This window comes from Coffea arabica, chromosome 7e, assembly GCF_036785885.1.
Source record: "Coffea arabica cultivar ET-39 chromosome 7e, Coffea Arabica ET-39 HiFi, whole genome shotgun sequence".
Lineage (NCBI taxonomy): Eukaryota > Viridiplantae > Streptophyta > Magnoliopsida > Gentianales > Rubiaceae > Coffea > Coffea arabica.
Genome location: NC_092323.1, coordinates 3,278,273 through 3,299,079, shown reverse-complemented (window position 1 = coordinate 3,299,079; position 20,807 = coordinate 3,278,273). Strand labels below are relative to the sequence as shown.

The following is a 20,807-nucleotide window of genomic DNA, read 5'->3' as shown; positions in this document are numbered from 1 at the left end:
CATCTATGATCCTAAATTGTCGTCTGTTACTTGTTGATCATGATTCTAAAAAAAAAAACTTTCTTTTTCTATGTTACTCGTGTATTTTTCGGAGTATTTTTGTAATACTTTACTGTAGTAATGTATGTGAAAATTTTTTTATTATACATGACGTTGTTTTTTTGTATTTTTGGGATTATATTTTGTGTTTTTGAAATTATTTATGTTTATGTATTACCGTAACATTGTATATGAAAAACTTGTCTTTCAAAAAATGACCAGTTCAAATGGAGCGTTTTTGTTGCATCAGTTAGGAATTTATAAATTTCTCAAAGGCGTGTATGTGACGACTTTCATACACCATGGTTTTGATGTTAAGGGAAACAATTCAAAGTTTTAACATGCTTATCATAAAAATTAGAAAGGATATTAAACACAATCAACATCCAAGAAAACGCGAGTGAAATAAACCTTTGGAACGAAAAAATAGATCTGAGGTTTACTTTTTTGTTTATAGCCGTAAAAGGGCATACCAAATTTTTCATTCATTTCCACTTTTAAATTTTAGTACTGTTCATGCTCTGTCGTCATTTCCCCAGATTCCCACTTTTGTTCCGTTAAGGAGACTTGATGTTGAGCGATTCTGAATTCCATGATTAGAAATGATAAAAGGAAATGCCAGGCGAGTATCCAGGCGACAGCATATTCGAGATAAAAGTTGCAACTTATTACTTTCCAATTAAACTTTGAACGAATACTTTTTTCAGTGTCCTGTGGTCGCTAGTAAGTAGTAACAGAACATCACTTCATTTGTGAAAATCCAAAGGCACAACATGGATATGGTCAGTGCTGTGATGTGAAAAACATGTGGGTGAGGTTGGATGAACCAGTAACCGGGTCGCCTGGCCAAGCTCAACAAACCGGGAATGCAATTGATCAACCCTTTCTTGTTGAAGTTTTACTTTTACAAGCCCTTGAATTTATTGTTGTCTACGTATGAAAATACAGTAGTAACTTCTTTCTTCTTCTTGAAATTTTCCATAGCCATATATATTATTGTTTTAGAAACAATATGGGACTCCTTTTCTTTAAGCACATTGAAAAGGACCAATTCATATAATGTCATCAATGATCTATTAATCTACTAAAAGCTGCATCTGTTTTTGAAAAGGAACCAACTCCTTGACTAATCAAACTACAAAGAACCTCCGAATTCAGAAAATTTGACTCAGTTTTCCTCTCTAGTTTTTTTGAGTATTGCTCCCGGCAATGAGGACGACTAATTTGGACGGGCCCAAACTGCATTGTGAAATTTGTCCAGATTGTTTTCATGATTTGAAAACTGAGTATTCAGAAAAGCTTCATTTCCTTGACATCTGGAAGCATGCACCAAGTGACATCAATCGGAGAAGAAGTTCAAGCTTTGATGTGCAGACTGCAGACTTCAAACTGTTGGCCGAATGGAGTAGTCTGTAGCGTGCAAGAACTTTTTCTGCAGCATTCTAAAAAGAGGTTTTGGATGCTTTGCTCCGCCAATTGCGGGGAGGAAATGGGGTAATATCTCTCCAGAAAATAGCATCAACATCTGATGAAGAGCTGACATTGTTCGAGAATATATAGTTGTGTTCTCCTGGATGAAGCTTTCCCTTACCGAAGATGACAACTTAATTCTGTCTAACCACCTTCGCAAACACAAACTGCCACATACCTCTCTTGATACCAAAATCTGGAAATAGGACTGTACCATTTATTAGCAGAATCATAAATATTGAGCATTCGTACCACCTTTTGCCATGTTTGAGCATGCCACATTCTGTGTTTCTCTACGCAACATCCTCCTCTCTGTATCTAGGGTTACTGCCATTAGCAAGGTTACCGACACTTGTCCCCGCAATGTATCCACCAGACCAGGCATTCTGAAAATTTTGATGAAATTCCTGTCAATATATCCTACCATTTGAAAATCTACAAAGCTGTCATCACATCAGTCTACCCTACATCAGTTAAACAATCAACGAATGGCTCTCAACATATTTTTCAATTACCTGGAAATTGAAACCACCAGTAACGCCATCAACATTCAGTACCTACAGAAAGTTTCAACATCAATTCAGATGTAATAGCATAGTTTTCAGGTGATGTTCCAAAAGAGCAAAAGACAAACAAATCTACACCCATCAAGTAGACCTAGGAAGATACCTCCCCAGCAAAGAACAGATTGGACTGAATCCTGCTTTCCATTGTATTCAGGTAAATCTGCAAGAAGACATCAAATAATGAAATAGACCTAGGAAACTATCTTCCCAGCAAGGAATGGATGTGAACTCTGCGAATGACCAGACATGCTCAGTGACTTTTAGACAGAGCATATGACCAAAGGCCCAGAGGATCCCCATCACACATATAAAAACAAAAAGAAAGGAGATGCAACAAAGAGAGAGCACCTCAGACAACGGAACTCCTCCAGCCGTGACAAACTCATCCTTAAATTGACCCTTCACAATAAGTAAATAATTCTTTTTAACTTCCACATTGACAAATTATTTGATGAAAAAATACATCTTTTAGAGGTAAGTGGCCGAAAGGTACCTTGCCTATGACATTAAAGGTACAGTGTTTTAAGAGAAAAGCAACTGATGTTAATGAGCCGCGAGAGATTGAAGACCAGAGGATATCTCCAGATAGACCCTGCGTAATTCACATACAAGAACAGAACTCTGTGACAATCAGATAATATTCACTCGCAGCGCAGAAGCCAAAACTTGATCTTCCAACAGCATCATAACTCAACCTTACGGTCTATTATATATTTCCAGAATCTTTTTGCCAGGCCAAATTCAGAAGGCCACGAACTGAGCAACTTTTGCTTCTGAAAAGAAACAAAAGGAAAAGAGGACAAAACTAACATACCAGCCATGCAGTAACTTGCCAAAAGTTGCAAAAAAATGCTTAAGATATTTACTTTTATCTTAACTGTAGAGGCACATAAGAAATAGCAGATTAGTCACAATGTAGATTTCATATTCTTTTGGACTAAACATCAAATGTGATAGCAGTCAGAAATGGATACAACATTGTCTTAGCAAAAGACACAGGCTGAGATTATTAATCATTATAATGAAAAGAAAGTAAAAGAAAGAGTAGTGTGGGTCTGTGCAACAGTTGTAGGGTCAGAAAGATTATTACTGGGAATTGATTCTTGTGTTGATTGAGAACAGATTTTACATCTTCAGCATGAAGATCAGGAGCAAAATCTACTTCAAGGATGCCTGAACGGGTATGATACTTCACTAAACAGATGAAAATATTAAGATCTGAAACCGGTAACAGAAAATTAAGTATTTTAATACCTTTATAATTTGAACTGGAAAGATCACGGGCTCCCCATGCAGATAGGCGAAGAATCACTGGACCACTAAGCCCCCAATGCGTTACCAACATTGGTCCAACCTAGAAATGCCAGTATTACTGATATGCTAGCTTGCAGATTCATTATCTACAAATAAAAATAACCGCAAGAGCTTGCCTGTGTAAGCTGTGGTACATTCTTCTGCATGGTATCTAGTTTCAATTTAGCTTTTACCTTGGTGAATGTAACCTAAGCATGGAAAGTACAGAAAATAGATGCTTTATTTATAGAGATTTAAAAATAACATTATTGGAAAGCAGATAAATCTGCTATGAGCTTACATCAGTACAAGACAGATTATGACAGTGACAAATTACTATTCCTCTGATACCATTGTCATGCAACACTCAGTGTAATACCCTTTCTTTCTCCAATTGCTTATTCACAATACTTCAAAAGTCTATCCTCTATGAGTCATACTTAATTTGCTTCAGGTAACAATCACTGAGCATGAACAACAAAGTTTTTATCTACTGACTCGCAATATGCCAAAAGTCACTAATTAGAGGGAGAAAAGAATTGAAGTATAAAAGCATGAGCAGATAATCACCCCAGACAACTCTGCTAGCTGGACATCATCAATCTTGAAAGTGAATAGGCTCGGTACAGGTTCCACAATAGTGTGACCAAGCTGAGCAGCAAGACTATAACCCTGGACCATCATCACAGGTACTCGTCAACAAAAAAAACTTGGGATTCCATGTGATGTAACACAACTGAATCAGCCAAAAGATTTGACCTGCCGGCTGCTTCCACTTGCAATTAGAAGATACTCAGCTTCCACATACTCTACAATATCAGCTGTCTGTTTCTCTACCCTGACAGTGAATTTCCCTCTGGCAATACTGGAAGCACTTGTCACAACCTTTCCAGTCAGCAGTATAACTGTTAGAGAAACTCACATATCAGCTTGATGTGCTCGTAAAATGTAAGGTGAGCATGGCACTCTCCAATAAGACTCTTAAGTTTAACTAAGACAACAATTCTGAGTTCTAAGATAACCACATCAATTCCTTTACAAACTGTCCTCACATGTTTTACATGGTAAAGTGTATATACATTCAGCTATCAAGTACAAGGTAAGTTCGTCCAAATCAAACAAAAAGTCATCAGAAATAGCTAAACAGAAGATATGAAAAACCAATAATTTTCTTCCCAAGCTTATCAATAAGATATATAAATTTTTATAATGCCAAATATTTTCAAAAATGAACTGCACTGTTGAGTCAACCTACCTCCTCTGCTCTTGGCTTCAGACAAGAGGCAATCAATTACAGAAGATGAACTGTTACTGACAGGAAAAACCCTTCCATCATCTTCAGTCTGAGGCATAATGGTCAAACTTAATAGTGAATACGAAGGATATTTGCAAAAGGTAAAAGAAAAGCAGCCTAGCAGCTTGTGGTATTACCTTAAGCTCTACCCCATGATCAGAAAACCAAGTCATAGTGTCCATTGGGCTATGCATCTTGAAAAAAGACCCTCGCAGTTCCTTGTGTCCCCTGGGGTAGTGTTCTGCCAAAATCTACTGGGTCCATGCACCATATATCAGTAACATTAATCTAAAGACCACAAACTTCAGTCAAATAGTGAACTCTTAGCTCATTCAGAAGCACATAACAAAAAAAATTACCAGAGAATCTAAAATCCTATCCCGTTCATACTCTTGAAGATCACATGAAAGGGGTCATTACATGATGTCCACTCCAAAGTTTTCAGTTTGGTGAATTCATCACAATTTTTCCAATTCAGAAGTTAAAAGGGCCTAGGCTAACATCCTTACGTCAAAAAAAATATTTCCTCCAATAAACCCGTACCACGGAACAATTTACTCCCAGCTAGACCAGTATACATCACTCAATTAGCGTTATAAATGAAAAAACCTACCATATTGTCAACGCCATGACCGTTAGTCACATTGCAGCGACCACCTCCAGAAATCTTAACCTGCCAAGACATTGGAGTCATCACTTAAAACTGGGTAATGCACTAATACATCCAAACCAACAAAAAAATTTCCAAATGGCAAAGAAACAAACAAAGAGTAAACCTTGGATAAAGCTTTTCCCTTTTCGACAACAACTACTTTAAGATTGGGGGCCAGAGTTTTTGCCCTGATTGCACCATATATTCCAGCAGCTCCACCTCCCACCACCACCATTAGCTCTTCACTTGACTGCAAAGACAATAAGATCACATTTTTAAGGGAGAACGATGAAGAAAACCACATCTAATATTGGTTAAATTGCTGAAACTGAGTATGAATGTGTGGAAGCAGCACAAACCTTGGAAACTGATGAGATGGTAATTGCACAAAATCTTCTCGTCCGGGGCAAGAAAAGTAGATAACCTGTGTGATTGGTGCAAGTCAAACTACGGTAAAGGAGACCAGGAGCATGAAGAACCCGCGGGAAGGTTAGGCTCATGTTTCTTGGTCCTTGCTCTTCAAACCTCGAGATGGTCTTTGGGTGCTTCCCGGCGACTACCCCGTCGCTCACAAACTCAAGGTGGGGAACGAAGAGACAGGGAGCCAAAATATAGTTATATAATCCCCTGATACTTGTTACCAGTTTTTACCACCAGAAGAAAACTTCTGGATTGACAAGCTTGTCCTCACAGGGTCGGAATTTCTTCTACCTTCTGTGATTCACGGCAACTAGTATTTGACTCCAAAAAACCATTTGCCTTCGTCCAATGGCAAGGAAGAACCCCTTCAAAACTCTCCTATGTATTAAGTCGAATGTTCAAATGCTGTCTAATACATCACACAAAAAGTACAGTTCTTATACGGTGTTTCACCCCTCAGCCCTCGTACAAATCTTTTTAGACTCCTCCATACAGTTATTCTAATCTGATCTACGTTTCTCCCTTCAACCCTTATACAAACCTGCTTAAACTCCCCAAATAAGTAGCCTTTTTAGACCCCTGCATAAGGTAGTAGTAGGTTAAATATTTGCAATTTTAGACTCATCCATAAAATAACAATAGGTTAGATAGTTACAAAGTAAATCTTGTTATCCATAAAATAAGAATTGGTTAGATAGTTACAAAGTACATTTGTTCTTGTTTGGTCTGGTGTCTGGCCCCTCAACTCTCATACAAGCCTTTTTAAACTCCTTCATAACATAGAAATAGGTTAGATAATTGTAAAGTACATCTTGGTCTAATGTTTCACCCTTCAACTCTTATACAAACCTCTTTAGATTTCCTCAACAAGTTGCCCTTTTAAACTCATCCATAGAATAGGAATAAGTTAGATAGTTATAAAGTATCATTTTCTTGTCTGATTTGGTATTTCACCCCTCAACCCCTCATACAAACCTTCTTAGATTCCCTCAACAAATACCTCTTATTCTTCTGGTCTGGTGTTTCACCCATCAATCCTCGTTCAAATCTCCTTAGATTCCTCCCACATAATAGGAATATGTTAGATAGTTGTTGTTATAAAAAAAAAAAAAAGTATTTGACTCAAAAAAAAAAAACTCATACAAGCTTCATTAAACTTCTCCACATAATAGGATAGGTTAGATAATTGTCATTGCAGACAAAAAAATATTTGACTTAAAACAAAGGGGACCGTAACTAGTAATCCTATTGCTTTATTAAAAAATTTTGCTATAGCTTTATTAAAGATGCTTTGTTTAGTTTGATTGCGGCTCCAATTAAACCAAAAATATAAGACAAATAGGCACCCTATTATCCTAGTTGCGATTGGTATGCAATGTTTTTAATTTTGGACCGAAAAATAAGCCAAAATACCTTTTGATTCACGGTTTGATCGGTTCAATTTTGGTTTAAATGTTTAATAATTTTTTATTTATTTAGTAATAAAAATTTTGAGTAAAACTAAATTATTTATTTTAAAAAATAAAAATTTAATAACAAATCAATTGAACCTCTCGATTTTTTTCAGCTACACCAGTTCAATCGATTCTTAACCAAAATTGACCGATTCAATTGATTCTTTAAATTATTCATTGAGCCAAGCTGAAGACATTCGATTCGCGGTTCAATTGATCGACTGACCAATCTAATCCAGTTTTTCAAAACACTATTGGTATGGGCTAAAGGAGATATGAAGGAAGAAACGCAACTGAAGCTCTCCTTTGCTTATCCGTTGCTTGCCAATTTATACATTTGAACGTTGGTGTATATTGGTTTTGTTAAAGCTATGCAAGTGAATTTGTTCACTCATATAACACTGTACTACACTAATTATCTTAATTTCATACAAACTTTTCTTGGAAACCATAATACACAGTAACATTTGAAAAGGGTAATATAAAGAAGCATTTTTTTTTTACGGCTAAGCCCCACAATTCAAGTTTTAAGAAAGATGACAGATTTGTACTATACTACTTTACTCTTAAACAGGAAAAAAAAAGTCAAGAGTTAATTATAAAAACTCCCCTAAATGTTTGGTCAAAATTATAGTTTACCCCCCAATATTTATTTCTTCTCACTTTTATTACCTTTTATTTTATCCAACTCATTAACTATTAAAATATTTGAGTTGAACAAAAACACTCTTGTGCATAGTTTATAAGAGAAACTCTGACAAGATTCTTTAGATGTTCAAATTACAATATATGCTTTTTACCATAGAATATTTGTTGTTTTTAAGTTTTGGATAAAATAAATGGAAATATTAGTATTCTTTTTCTGCATATAATTGTCATGCTTGTAATTATTTAAAGTGGGTAAACCCTAAACTTTGTAATAAAAGGAATAGAAATATGTGCTATATGGCAATCAGGCAAAAGAAATATGTGATATGGTGTAAAATTTACTTTTTTTTTTCCACAACCCTTGATTCAATATAGCACATACTTCTCAATATTTTTCTCAAAGTTTAGGATCTACTAACTTGACGTAATTACATGCATGGTGATTCTGTCAAAAAAAAAAAAAAGTAATATTGGTTTTCAATTTATTTTATCAAATAAATAATTATTCGATGACAAAAATCAAACCATATGATTTGAACATCTAAGAATATTGTGATGACCTTTCCTTATGAATAATGTAGAAAGGCATTTTTGTCAACTCAAATATTTTGATAGTTAACTTGATTAATTGGATTGAACTAGGGAGTAAAGTGAAAAGAAATGAATATAAAGAGGTTAATTGCAACTTTAACCAAACTTTAAGAGAAAGTTTTTGAGATGAACAATTTTTTGACGGATGGCAGCACTTGTGCCATGCTACTATACTACTTTTTTACGCTAAAAAGCAACTTAAACAAATTGTTTTAAAATCCCTTTTCATTCCAAAATTTCAATGAACTCCCAAGTTCTCAATTCCTGAAAATATTAAAAAGAGCACAACCCCAATAGTTGTTAATTGAAAATAGTAGTGTGGCAATTATATTATTGTTTTTTTGGACAAAAGGTATTTTAAGTATCAAATTAGAAATCTGGAAACCTACTTTGTCCGGGTCCAAACAAAGAAAAGCGAATGAAAACCAACAAGAATTTGTACCAAGCTTTTGGTATAATTTCGCGGAAAAAAGTAGTAACAGCTAGTGCCACCCTCACAGATGCCCACTCCGTCACGGTTGCACCTTCCAACATAGTATCCACGCACACACACACAGAGACACAGAGACCTCCCTGCCCCCGCCCTCCTCCCCAAAAAAACGAAAACAAAAACACCTTCTTTCAACTTGATTACGACGTTTCCCATGTGTATTTCTGCTGAAGTGACGATGATCTCCTTGTACCCTGACCTAATTACCCATCATCGTCCGCAAGCACCCCCTGCTCCGATCTTCAGACCCCAATGCTAGGGTTTTACTAGGGGTTTTCCTTTATCTATTCATCTTTCGTTGTCCTTTAATTTTGCGGTTTTTGAAGTTGATGTTTTGCTCTTCAATTGCTAGGTGAATTATTAATAATTTATAGGTCCAAAATTCGGTGAATTATGGGGTATCTGGAAGGCGATTGGCACGACGTGATCGATGTGGATTCAGGGGATGATGATGATGACTTTTACGGTGGCGGCAACAGCGACACCCCCATGTCGTCCATGGACAGTGACGAAGACTGCGGGTTCAACTCTGATTCGGCACCGGATTACGACTTCATCAGTAACGACTCCGATGATCTCCTACACAGTCCGCAAAGCCAGAAGAATTATACCATCTTGAAGGAGGAAGACATACGATGTCGTCAAGAGGATGACATCACTAAGGTATCCACTGTTCTCTCTGTATCCAGAGAAGTAGCAAGCCTACTGCTACGCCGTTATAATTGGAGTGTGAGCACTGTGCACGAAGAGTGGTTCTCAGACGAAGAAAGGGTCCGCAAGGCTGTTGGCTTGTTGGAGGAGCCGATCGTTCAATTTTCAGCCGATGAGGAGGTAACCTGTGGGATTTGTTTTGATAGCTATTCGTTCTGTGAGATCAGAGCTGCTGCATGTGGGCATCCTTTCTGTCGTGCATGTTGGCAAGGGTATATAAATAACGCCATTAACGATGGCCCTGGTTGCGTGACTTTAAGGTGTCCTGACCCTTCTTGCAATGCAGCTGTAGGTCAAAATATGATTGATGATTTGGTTACCCGTGAATTTAAGGAGAAGTACCGCAGGTACCTTGTTCGATCTTACATAGAGGATAATAGGAAAATTAAGTGGTGTCCTGGTCCAGAGTGTGAGTGTGCGGTTGAATTTGTGGTTGGGAGTGGCAACCATGATGTTACTTGCAATTGCTCGTACGGATTTTGTTGGAATTGTACTGAGGATGCCCATCGCCCCGTGGATTGTGAGACTGTGGCCAAGTGGATCTTGAAAAACAATGCAGAGTCCGAGAACACTAACTGGATTTTGGCTTACACCAAGCCTTGTCCAAAATGCAAGAGACCAATTGAGAAGAACCATGGCTGTATGCATATGACTTGCAGGTCGCCTTGTGGGTTTGAGTTTTGCTGGCTGTGTCTCGGTTCATGGAGAGAACATGGTAGGGGAACAGGTGGCTATGCTTGTAACGGTTTCAGCGTGACCAAGAAAGAAGGAGCAGTTGATGAGACTGAAAGGAGGAGGGAAATGGCCAGGAAATCTTTGGAGAGATATACACATTATTACGAGCGGTGGGCTGCCAACCAAAAGTCAAGGCTAAAAGCTTTAACAGATTTGCACCAAATGCAAACTAACCATCTTGTGAGGCTAAGTGAAATACAGTGCCAACCTGAGACGCAGTTGAAGTTCATTACTGATGCTTGGCTTCAGATAGTGGAATGTAGGAGAGTGCTAAAGTGGACATATGCTTATGGATACTACCTACCCGAGAATTTGGACACCAAAAGGCGGTTTTTTGAGTACTTGCAAGGTGAGGCAGAGGTTGGCTTGGAAAGGCTTCATCAGTGTGCAGAGAAGGAATTGGAGACTTACCTCAAAGCAGAAAAACCTTCTGATGATTTCAATGATTTTCGTACAAAGTTAACAGGTTTGACGGCTGTGACAAGAAATTACTTTGAGAACTTGGTTAGAGCATTAGAGAATGGCCTCGCTGATGTGGATTCAGTAGGAACTTGTAGCAAGACAAGCTCAAAAGGTGCAGCTGGGAGCAGTAAACAGAAAGGGAACGGGAAGCGCAAGGAAGGGACAAAACATGACAGGTCGGGGAAGCAGAAGGTGCGAAATTCAGGCAGTTGAGAGTGCGTGAATGCTTTCTTCCAGATGTTGGTCCAATAACCATGTATGCAACTCTACTCTCATTGAAATGGCCACTTCACTGGCCTTGTTAATCTTTAGGGTAGTGGGTTCCTGATGATAGACAAAGTTTGGAGATGTAAGGAATAAAAGTAGTTAAAAAAGAAAGAAACAGTCACATTTAGTATTGGCTCGTGTCCGTGTGGAGGAGAACTCTCCTAGGTTTCTGTTTCAGTAGATGGTTTTTTTAAGGTACTTTTGTCTTTGGTAGAACTTAAATCATATCAGTCTCTCTATTTATGTATGTATTGCTAATTTGCTTATGTTGCTCTTATCGTTCGCTTGTGTATTAGATAGTTACAGATCCATGAACTTTTGCCCAGGAATTGAAAAGTAAAGTTCATGATACCCAGGTAAAGCCCTTCTTGATGAAAAAAAATACCATTACTCTGGTATTTACTTGTCATACTGTCATCCAGAATCTTCTTCATTTTTTTGTTTTTGTGGGTGGTGTTTTTGTGTGTGTGGGTGTGGGGGTGGGGGGCGGGATTCAATGATTCCTTGTTGGTGAAAAAGAAACACCATTACTCTGGTATTTACTTGTCATACTGTTATCCTGAATCCTCTTCATTCTTTTTTTTGTTTTCAATGATCGCTCCATAGGGAAGAAGTTTGACGTAACAACAAATGAAGATTATTTGGTCAATCAACTATATTATTATTTGAGCTTCAGTTTCAAGTGCAATGTAAAAGCGTGTGTAGCCTGGATTGTCCTGCTGTAAGAGAGAATCTTACCTTCATGGCATGTTTGGGATCCAAAAATCAAGATATTCAAAATCTGATTGGTGAGTCATGACAAAAACAGCTAACTAAATGCTGAATTAATCTGTCTATGAAGTCCGTGTAGACATGTATTAGCTTCCAATTGCAGCTTGAACAAGTTTTTTGATTGAAAACCAGAGGCTGTATGCATCAATTTGTCATTGCATATAAGCTAGATCTTCCATTTGCCACGACCGACCAATCGATAAATCAGTAGATACTAAATCTAGTATCGCACATATGTTAGCCAGACAGTGATGTGAAACATCTCCAGAAACAAATTCATTAACTTCTCCATCAATCTCTATTGCACTGCATCCTGGCGCTTTCTTCAGCCCACGGTCACCAATCATCCTCCTGAACCTTCGTGCATCCTCACATTTCTGTGCAGCCAAATATATATTTGATAACTGAACATAAGCACTACTTTCTTCTGCTTCATTTCCACCTTCCAACTGTAATAGCTCCTCAACAGCAAGCTCTGCAAGAATGACATTGTTGTTCATCCGACAGCCACTTAGAAAGGCACCCCATACAGAAGCCAGTGCTTTCATGGGCATGCTTCTGATAAGCTCAAGGGCCTCGCATAACTGACCTGCCCTGCATAACAAGTCTACGATGCAACTATAATGTTCATGCTCAGGTGGAACGCCAAATAGAGTTTCCATGTTATTCAGCAAAAATTGACCTTCCCTAGGAAGCCCTGCATGTGTACAAGCAGCTAAAACCCCAAGAATGACGATCCCGTCAGGCTTAATCCCATCTTCCGCCTGCATCCTCTCCAAACAATCAATTGCTTTCCTAGCATATCCATGTGCCGCAAATCCTCCAATCATTGATGCCCAGGAAAACTTATTTCTTTTAGGGATGCTCTCGAAAACTTCCACAGCCATGTCAATGCACCCACACTTGGCGTACATGTCAACGAGTTGAGTTCCAATGAAAGTATCAGATCCCATCAAATTCCTCCTCCTAATATACTCATGAATCCATTTGCCCTGTTCTAAAGCCCCTAATTTTGCACAAGCAGTGAGCCCAGTGGTCAGACAAAACTCATCAGGCTCGACTCCGCGCAACAGCATTCCGCGAAATACATCCAAGGCCTCCGAAGCCATTCCACATTTAACATAACCACTAATGAGCACGTTACACTGAACAACATCTGAGTCAGTAATTTCACCAAACAGCTGGCGAGCATCAACCAACGATTGAGACTCCACATAAAAGCGGATCAACGCCGTCTGCACATGCGGATTTGCGGATGCCAGGCCATTTTTCATTACCCAACAGTGCAATTGCTTTCCCTCGGAAGTGAAAAAACCGTTAGAACAAGCGATTAGAACGAAGGGGAACGTGTAGCCATCGGGAGGTAGAAGACTGCGTGACATGAGATTGAAGTACTGAAGGGCCAAGTGGGGTTGAGGAGAAGTAGAATAGGCCTTAATTAGAGTGTTGTAAAGATAGCAGCTGGGGCTAGGGAATTGGGTGAAGAGGAGGGAGGCGTAGGAGAGGTCACCGCAGTCGGAGAGCGCACAAAAGTCGAGGAGCTTGCTGACGGCATAATTGTTGCGGTGGAGGCCGTGGGTGATGAAGATGCTGTGAATGGCTTTGAGTTCCTGCATGCTGGCACATCGTCGAATGATGGACATGCACCATTTCCAGGCTCGAATGCTGCGCTGGGTACTGGTGGTATAAATTGTTCTGCAGTGGCGATGTGCGTTTATCAGATGGTTCATCCGATTTCGAATACAGAAAGTTGTGGAGTATCATTAACAAGGCCGGATTGGAAGGCTGATTCTTCTTTTTTCTCTTTTTTCAGAAATCTCTGATGAGCTGGGATGAGTTGGGTTTCTTAGGTGGCCAAAACCGTCATCTTGTTTCGAAGCGTCGTTCATGCTCGACTCCCAGCCAATTATTAGTAATTAAATGGCTGGTTCCATATTAAGACAATTTAGATTCCTTCCTCAAAGAGGGAAGGAAGAACAAAAACCAGGAAAAAAAGATGGAAAATTTTCCACTGGATTGAAAAGTAGCATTCCACACGGTTTAGAACATCAATCAAACTGCGGTTGTGGTCCAGAAATTGGGATGTTTTTGCATTCTTTTTTCTTTCTCAACCAATTTGATGGAGAATAAGTGCGTGCTGCTAGTTCATAATTTACATAAATCAACTCTCATTCCTCCTACGAGATGCTTAAACATGTCCTTCCAACCAGAAGCTAGTAGTTAAAATCGTTAACCATCAAAAGCAAATCTTGGTGTTCAAAAAATCTTAGTTCCTGAAAACTCCAGCTAGCAGTCCCAAAGATAAGGTGTCACCGGGCTCCTGCTACAACTTCAGCTTTAAATGAATATTCCTCCGTCTTTCTCTGAGATCATGCTTCAAGATGCTTCCCATCACCGTCCTTAAATCGAGGTAGGAATCGCTAGAAAATGTCTTTGCCACAGTCAAGAGAGCTCAACTAACATGCGAAACAGAAACAAGCCAAAAAAAAAAAACCACCTGTAAGTACAAAAGCATACAGCACATATACTGGTGATCTTGCAGAATGATACTAACAACAAATTCTCAATTCTCAAAGATGATGACCAGATTTTATCTTCAGCTCCAGTCTACTCATATGCCATCTTTTTCCTGGCTCTTTTTTTTTTTTTTTTTTCAATTCTTGTCTTATCCAAGGAAATTGAAGGACAAAAGAGCCAAAATTTTCCTGACATCTTCCTAAGCTTAAAGGTTTAATCTTTTCCACAGGAAACTACATCCTTTTAACTAGATGATGCTACGACCAGCTAGAGGCAGAAGCCGACAGAGATAAAACCTCCCACGAGTTGCTATCTGCTTAGGAGTACATTAGGAGTTGGTAAAATTTTCTGGGGATGAGATACATCTTCCAGCTGTATGCTGCAACTGCAGGAATAACATTTCTCCAATGAAACAAGGCATCTCTCTCTCTCTCTCTAAATGCTCAGTTTGATGACTTTGTTATGAGTATTCAACTTTCTAAACCACCAATTTAACTATTCAAGTTTGATAACTCTGCAGAATTTGCAATGAATCTGGCACAGAAGGTTAAACATTAACCCAAACCAGCAAGAGGGAGTGAAGTAGAGGCAAACCTCTGGAGGTCGAAGGAACTACAACAACGTGCATAGTTGCATTGTTGGGAGGAAGACCCAGCCGGAGAGGATAAAGTTTCCCGTTTATTTTGTTTTTTGAGCACACTGTAATGTTTGTAAGCTCTGTTTCTTCCTCCAACTTCTGAGTCAATTCCTCCACGTTTTGCCCTTTAAAATTGAAGGAATGGCCTTCTATCCCATCATCGACATTCCCATCATCATCAGCCACACGATAATGTATTACTCGGCCTTCATACTTCACTGGTGAACCACCAAACGAATCGCATGACTGCGCATGTGTACAAAGAATCCTCCGTTACGATTTACTAATCACATGACATGTAATAAAGAGATCAGAAGTAAACAAGGAGAGGTAAACGATCGAACCTCATGTTGAGATGGGGTTCTAAGCTGAAAGGAAGAAGAGCTCAAGTCTTCGTCCAATGATTCAGATCGTTCGACTTTCTTGGGTGACGGAGGCCGTATCTCAATAGTATCAACTTCCCACAAAATCCAATCTTGATGTATATGTGGGATGTCATGAGTGACTGAATTTCGCCAGGGTGGTAATCCCCCATTCGCACGTAAATAATTCCCATATCTTGTTTTGAGCCTTACTTGAAATCCTTCCCTAATAGGCTCCCATTCAACCTTCGAGTCCAATTTTCTGGGCAAACTTTGAATAACTTTTTGGCCCGTCATGCCAAGAAGGAATTGATCATCTATTGCTGTTAGGTACTTGCCATAACAACTTTTCAAACGTACGACATTGTCAACTCCCTCAACAAGCTCGACTGTCCATTTTGCGTGCTTGGATGTGCCAGAACGATCTTGGATCACAGTTTCCTCATCGCGTTCCGCTAACAAATACTTCTGGTGATGGCTCCTCAGCCTAACAGATTTAGCTTTCCTGAAGAATTCCATTCCGGGACTCTGCAATCAATAAAAATGAAAGGATATGACTACAATTAGCGTTACAGAAACAAACTACGAGATGATCTCCTGATCTGGAGCGGCACCTGGACCAAGGAAACTATAGATTGTCGTGATCCAGAGTCTGGCAGAGATCTGTACGTAGGATCTGTTTAACTATTCCAAATAGACAAATCAGCATATGGATTTGGCGTTGATCACCTTTTCGGGCTTGAAATGTGGATCAATGGTTAAGATTATATTGTCGGAGGTCGTTATCAGTTGGCTTGATACTTTTTCCAGAACTGAGTTTCAGACTCAGTCGGTGGCAGGGATGGCCCAAGACTCCCACTTGAGTGGCCATACAAAAAGGAATGCTAGTCGTGTATTTGACCAAAATATTACTATATACATCCGGTTGCGTATTTAGGCAAACCAACCGAGCATTTCTTCTTTTTAGTCTTTTCCAACATTGCTTAGCGTTCCCGTAAAAACCACCCCCGCAAGAAACCAAAACACCATACCCCTCTCCCTTCCCAAAAAATCGTGACCCAAGTGACTACCATCATTTACCCGTATAACTAGATGCAGATTGACTATATTTGGTCTTTGTTTGGCCAATAAGTTTTTTTTGGGTGTTTATTTAAAATTTTATTGTAATTTACTGTATAAGTTATAGAAAAAATTTTTGAATTGTGTAAATTTTTGGATATTTTAAAGTGTATAGTTTAAAAATTTTGAAAAGTTTTTAAAGGTTAATATAGTTAAAGTTATTAAAAAACTTATAGCAGATAAATTTAGCAAAAAACTTGCTTGCCAAACAGGCCCTTTGGTTACAAAATAAATCTTTGAATGGTCGAAGAAATCGAAGTTGGAATAAATATTGGCCTATTTGACAAACAAATTTTTTGCCAAGTGAAATTTTAGATAAATATACAAAAAATTCACTTAGCCAACAAGGCCAACACGAATATAAACATTTAAAAGTAATCACCTATAAAAAGATTTAAAATCAAGTCCTACAATTTTTGTTGTCTCTAGATTGATCATTACACCAACCTCATATGGATCAATATTTCAATATATTCATAATTGTTTCATTATGAGTTGCAGTTATTCTAAGAAAAAATTTGGCTTATTTTACATTTAAGAAAAATCTTTTAAAACATTCCTCAAATTTTGCTAAATAAATTATTTCGCCTTTTACTTTTGATCATTTTTTAGGTATAAAAAGGTCATATCTTATTTGTTTAGAGGCCAAAAAAATTGGATCAGATTTTATTTTTTAGGAAAAAGAATTTAGAGTAAATGTGGGTCTAATTTGTTTTGGGGGTAGGATTTCACTTTTTAGAGGCAAAAAATAAGTATGAATCGAGTTATTTATTTAATTACAAATAATATTTAATCTTTTTGCCTCTAAAAAATAATCACGTGCGAGTCAAGTGATGAGTTTAGAGTATAAATTAGTCAGAAGCCTAGTTTGGGGCAAAATTTTATTAATTTAAATTTATAAGAGACATAAAATTAATATTTAAAAAATAAAGGACATTTGAAGAATTTTCCCTTACACCTAATATCAGTCATCACGCAGAATTTGGTTCACATGGATTATGAAACACATTTCGCGAGGACAACTGTAAACTTGCGCCTTGCTGAGGGCCTTTTCTGTATCTAGTCACGGGCCTCACGGCCCTCACCGATGGCATCTTTCTCTTAAATGGGTGATTCTATTACACAGAATATACAGTTTGTTGAATTTTAAAGTCGAAAGAAAACAGTCCAAATTTGTTTCTAAATAGAGTGAAGCCCATTGATGTTCCTATTAATTGCCCAAATAAGCCCAAATCAAAATGGGTCGAAAGTTGAGAGAGCATGCATCCCCCCCTTACCTTAGTTAAGAAACACACACACACCGGATATAAACTAAACCCACGACCCAACCCAAAAGAGCATGCATGGTTCATCAAAATAGATGTGTGGTTCTTTAAATAAATTTTTCCCCCCTGTTTTTTAGCAAATTATTCCCCATTTTTTTCATGAGCAAATTTTTTTTTTTTTTTTTTTTAAGTATGAGTGAAAGATTTAGAATTTCAGACCTCTCAATTACACTAATTTCTTTCTGTGCCATCCAACTCATCTTTTCCCCCATTAGCAACTTGCTTACTGTTTAGTACGGGGGAAAAACAAAAGCATCACTGAAGCAATTTTGTGCTGTGACGCCAATTATTTGAGTCACCAAATTTGAACTTCATTTTTGGTATTTCATCTAAATTTGACCATGTTTCATTTATAAAACAATGGACAGTCGGTTCTCCATGGTAGGTAAAAGTCTCGAGAGCAGATCCTCTGTCCAATATTTTGTGTCCAATTTCCTGTCCAATGTGAAACTACGTAGCACAATTTCCTGTCCAATGTGAAACTACGTAGTTTCACTTATTATATCTGTTGATGTGACAACTAAAAATAGGTGGCTATTTGGCTGCCTTATACTTTTTTTTCTTTCTTCTTTTTTGGGTTTCCTTTGTTTACACAACTTTGTTATAATTCTCATCTTTTTTAAAACAAAGTATTAAGGATTTCAAATACAAAAGAATATTTAAAAAAGATGGGAATTGTAACAAAGTTGTGTAAACAAAGGAAATCCAAAAAAGAAAAAATAAAAAGAAGTATAAGGCAGCCAAACAACCATCTATTTTTAGTTGCCACATCAGTAGATATAATAAGTGAAACTACGTAGTTTCACATTGGACAGGAAATTGGACACAAAATATTGGACAGAGGATCTGCTCTCAAAAGTCTCATGCTTATCTTGTGAATCCGGTAGTTTATCTAAATTTGGGACTTTTTTGTAGTATTTAGCCACTAATTTGTCAAAAAACAAAAAAGAATTATGACATAGCAACCTACACATAGGAGTGCGGTATTTTCTTTAAAGAAGACAAAGTAAGGTCTTTATTCATAAGAAGAAGGGAATTATTAGGACTAGAGTAATTTTGTATAAAGGCTATAACTAGTAGAAGTGGGGGCAATTTTGAAAAGTTAGTAATTTGTAACGGTCGAATATAAATTTTGTCAAACAGAAGGGAGCAAAGTACTCAAAATTAATGGTTTTGGGCTTGCGGAGGGTTACTAAACTCTTCAAATATGTAAATCTGCTCATCCGGCTCTTAAGATAAAAATTAAAACTTAACAGTATACAAATATGCCAATTGACTCAATTCAGCACCTTTCAGGCTGAATCTGCTCAATCTTAGTCATTGCTAGCAACAATGGCTTAAAGGATCAGATTGGTACGTCAAACAATGGCTTAAAGGATCAACTAACTAAAGGAAACAAAAATGCCTGGGACTGTTGAATTGATAAGGAAATGAAAGCAAATGAGGAGAGCATACCGGTTTTACAGACGCATTTCCATTCTCTGCTTGCTTGATGAAGGCGCTTCCATTCATCCTGGATAAGTAGGCCATTGGTGAATCCCTGTCAGGCGAAGGCGAATAACCATCTTGGAGTGAAGAAAAGGTTGATGAAGCTGATAAACTACTTGAGAGCGACTCTGTATCCGACAAAATAATGTCCACAATATCCACACCCCACAAAACCCAATCTTGAGTAGCTGTTCTATGAGGAATGTCGTGAGTAACAGAGTTTCTCCAGGGCGGGGGACCTCCATTCCCCCTCAAGAATTTCCCTTCACTAGTTCTCAGTTTCACGTATAATCCTTCCTTTATAGGCTCCCATTCGATAGAGGAGTTCATTTTCTTAGCTGGAAGAGTTTGACGTACCTTTCTCCCAGTCGCACCAAGGAGGAATGCCACTTCTGTGGCCGTAAGGTACAGACCGTGGCAGCTCTTTAGCCGAATTACATTGCTTTTTCCTTCCACATATTCGACCGTCCAACGCGCCTTGCTTGAAGAGCCATTTCGGCTTTGCCTGACTGTTTCTTCATCATCATCCGCCACCAAGTACTTTCCAAGATGGCTCTGAAGTCTGACCGCTTTAGCCTTGTCAAAGAACCCCATTCCGCCCTACTTCACAAAAAGTATGGTTTACAGTCGGCCAGCAGCAGTTTGAGTTCGCATTTAGAAGTCACGAAAATGAGAGCGAAGAGATTCCAATGAATTTTGGCAATGTTTTGTCAGCTAAAAATTGCTATCTCAAAGTGCCCAGATGGAATTTATTTGTTTAATTGGGAACAAGGCCCTTAAGTAACATAATTGATGTACAGCGCAATCCAACATACAGATCTGCACACTCATTTACTGATAATAGATACACAAACTCGTAGTATGTAAACTGTAACAACTAACAAGGTGCATTCTTCAGTGTACAATCAATTTTAACTATAGTTAATTTTTTTTAAAGTCGCCTGAAACGGAAGGTAATGTTTTCGTACTGGAAAGGAGTGTGGGAGTACCTGTCTGCAGCTTGCGAATCCAGAAGTATTTGATGCAACTGATGGCCAATGGGTGTCGGAGGAGATTGCCGCTTGATAATTTGGAGAGACTGCAGCACTGGAGGGCACTGAAGGAGTGAATGAATCGGAAAATTCATCCGGTGACCAAGCAAAACTGGATAAAGGCGATAATTCGCAACTCTGTAAATGCTCAAACTCCACAATAGAGATGTCCACCACATCCACTTCCCACAAAACCCAGTCTTGTGTTGCAGTTCTATGGGGGATGTCATGAGTTATGGTGTTCCTGAAAGGAGGTGCTGCACCATTTGCCCTCAAGAACTTCCCTGATTTTGTTCTTAGCTTTACTTTATACCCTTCTTTTATGGGCTCCCACTCGATACAAGGATCTTTCTTCGACTCCGGAATTCCTTGTATCACCTTTTTACCTGTCACCCCAAGAAGTAAAGGCTCGTCAGAAGCTGTCAGGTATCCCCCAAAGCAGCTCTGTAGTCGAATGAGGTGAGG

The 20,807-nt window shown here is 38.3% G+C and overlaps 4 protein-coding genes across 9 annotated transcripts; 1 reads left to right on the top strand and 3 right to left on the bottom strand.

Moving 5' to 3' along the window:
• Positions 1 to 1,090: 1,090 nt before the first annotated feature.
• Positions 1,091 to 6,421, bottom strand: LOC113723121 (uncharacterized). 4 transcript variants are annotated; one of them, XM_072059533.1, is made up of 16 exons: positions 5,674 to 6,392; positions 5,439 to 5,564; positions 5,276 to 5,335; positions 4,800 to 4,913; positions 4,624 to 4,711; positions 4,128 to 4,273; positions 3,939 to 4,040; positions 3,506 to 3,577; positions 3,330 to 3,429; positions 3,166 to 3,248; positions 2,771 to 2,848; positions 2,569 to 2,667; positions 2,424 to 2,474; positions 2,179 to 2,235; positions 2,025 to 2,066; positions 1,091 to 1,895 (listed from the first exon to the last, which is right to left on the bottom strand). In XM_072059533.1, exons 1-16 carry the CDS (start codon positions 5,812 to 5,814, stop codon positions 1,803 to 1,805), a joined length of 1,452 nt encoding a protein of 483 aa, XP_071915634.1. In that variant the 5' UTR covers positions 5,815 to 6,392; the 3' UTR covers positions 1,091 to 1,802. The 4 variants fall into 4 exon arrangements, 3 of the variants coding, with proteins under 3 accessions (XP_071915634.1, XP_071915635.1, XP_071915636.1); XM_072059534.1 differs by lacking the exon at positions 3,506 to 3,577 and having other exon boundaries at positions 5,674 to 6,395; XM_072059535.1 differs by lacking the exon at positions 2,771 to 2,848 and having other exon boundaries at positions 5,674 to 6,389.
• Positions 6,422 to 8,814: 2,393 nt separating this feature from the next.
• Positions 8,815 to 11,874, top strand: LOC113723074 (probable E3 ubiquitin-protein ligase ARI7). 3 transcript variants are annotated; one of them, XR_011818160.1, is made up of 3 exons: positions 8,815 to 11,081; positions 11,393 to 11,448; positions 11,699 to 11,874. XR_011818160.1 is itself a non-coding variant. In XM_072058682.1 (2 exons), the coding sequence occupies exon 1, from the start codon at positions 9,311 to 9,313 to the stop codon at positions 11,036 to 11,038; it is 1,728 nt and encodes a 575-aa protein (XP_071914783.1). In that variant the 5' UTR covers positions 8,815 to 9,310; the 3' UTR covers positions 11,039 to 11,081; positions 11,699 to 11,874. The 3 variants fall into 3 exon arrangements, 1 of the variants encoding a protein (XP_071914783.1); XR_011818159.1 differs by having other exon boundaries at positions 11,389 to 11,448; XM_072058682.1 differs by lacking the exon at positions 11,393 to 11,448.
• On the bottom strand, positions 11,843 to 13,706 carry LOC140010960 (putative pentatricopeptide repeat-containing protein At3g28640). Its single transcript, XM_072058683.1, has one exon. The coding sequence runs from the start codon at positions 13,591 to 13,593 to the stop codon at positions 12,016 to 12,018; it is 1,578 nt and encodes a 525-aa protein (XP_071914784.1). The 5' UTR covers positions 13,594 to 13,706; the 3' UTR covers positions 11,843 to 12,015.
• Positions 13,707 to 13,926: 220 nt separating this feature from the next.
• On the bottom strand, positions 13,927 to 20,804 carry LOC113723126 (uncharacterized). Its single transcript, XM_072058684.1, has 5 exons — positions 20,301 to 20,804; positions 19,279 to 19,911; positions 15,362 to 15,907; positions 14,975 to 15,263; positions 13,927 to 14,319 (listed from the first exon to the last, which is right to left on the bottom strand). The coding sequence occupies exons 2-5, from the start codon at positions 19,903 to 19,905 to the stop codon at positions 14,306 to 14,308; spliced, it is 1,476 nt and encodes a 491-aa protein (XP_071914785.1). The 5' UTR covers positions 19,906 to 19,911; positions 20,301 to 20,804; the 3' UTR covers positions 13,927 to 14,305.
• Between the last annotated feature and the right edge of the window lie 3 nt (positions 20,805 to 20,807).

What these genes read in the sequence shown, in the direction of transcription:
- LOC113723121 (XM_072059533.1), bottom strand. Translation starts at nt 5,814, where the DNA reads ATGAGCCTAACCTTCCCGCGGGTTCTTCATGCTCCTGGTCTCCTTTAC. An exon ending in ATGTACCACAGCTTACACAG is followed by an intron (nt 3,430 to 3,505) that starts GCAAGCTCTTGC and finishes TGGCATTTCTAG; the next exon opens with GTTGGACCAATGTTGGTAAC. An exon ending in AATATATAATAGACCGTAAG is followed by an intron (nt 2,668 to 2,770) that starts GTTGAGTTATGA and finishes TGAATTACGCAG; the next exon opens with GGTCTATCTGGAGATATCCT.
- LOC113723074 (XM_072058682.1), top strand. Translation starts at nt 9,311, where the DNA reads ATGGGGTATCTGGAAGGCGATTGGCACGACGTGATCGATGTGGATTCA.
- LOC140010960 (XM_072058683.1), bottom strand. Translation starts at nt 13,593, where the DNA reads ATGAACCATCTGATAAACGCACATCGCCACTGCAGAACAATTTATACC.
- LOC113723126 (XM_072058684.1), bottom strand. Translation starts at nt 19,905, where the DNA reads ATGGGGTTCTTTGACAAGGCTAAAGCGGTCAGACTTCAGAGCCATCTT. An exon ending in GAAATGCGTCTGTAAAACCG is followed by an intron (nt 15,908 to 19,278) that starts GTATGCTCTCCT and finishes TATTGATTGCAG; the next exon opens with AGTCCCGGAATGGAATTCTT. An exon ending in GAACCCCATCTCAACATGAG is followed by an intron (nt 15,264 to 15,361) that starts GTTCGATCGTTT and finishes ACACATGCGCAG; the next exon opens with TCATGCGATTCGTTTGGTGG.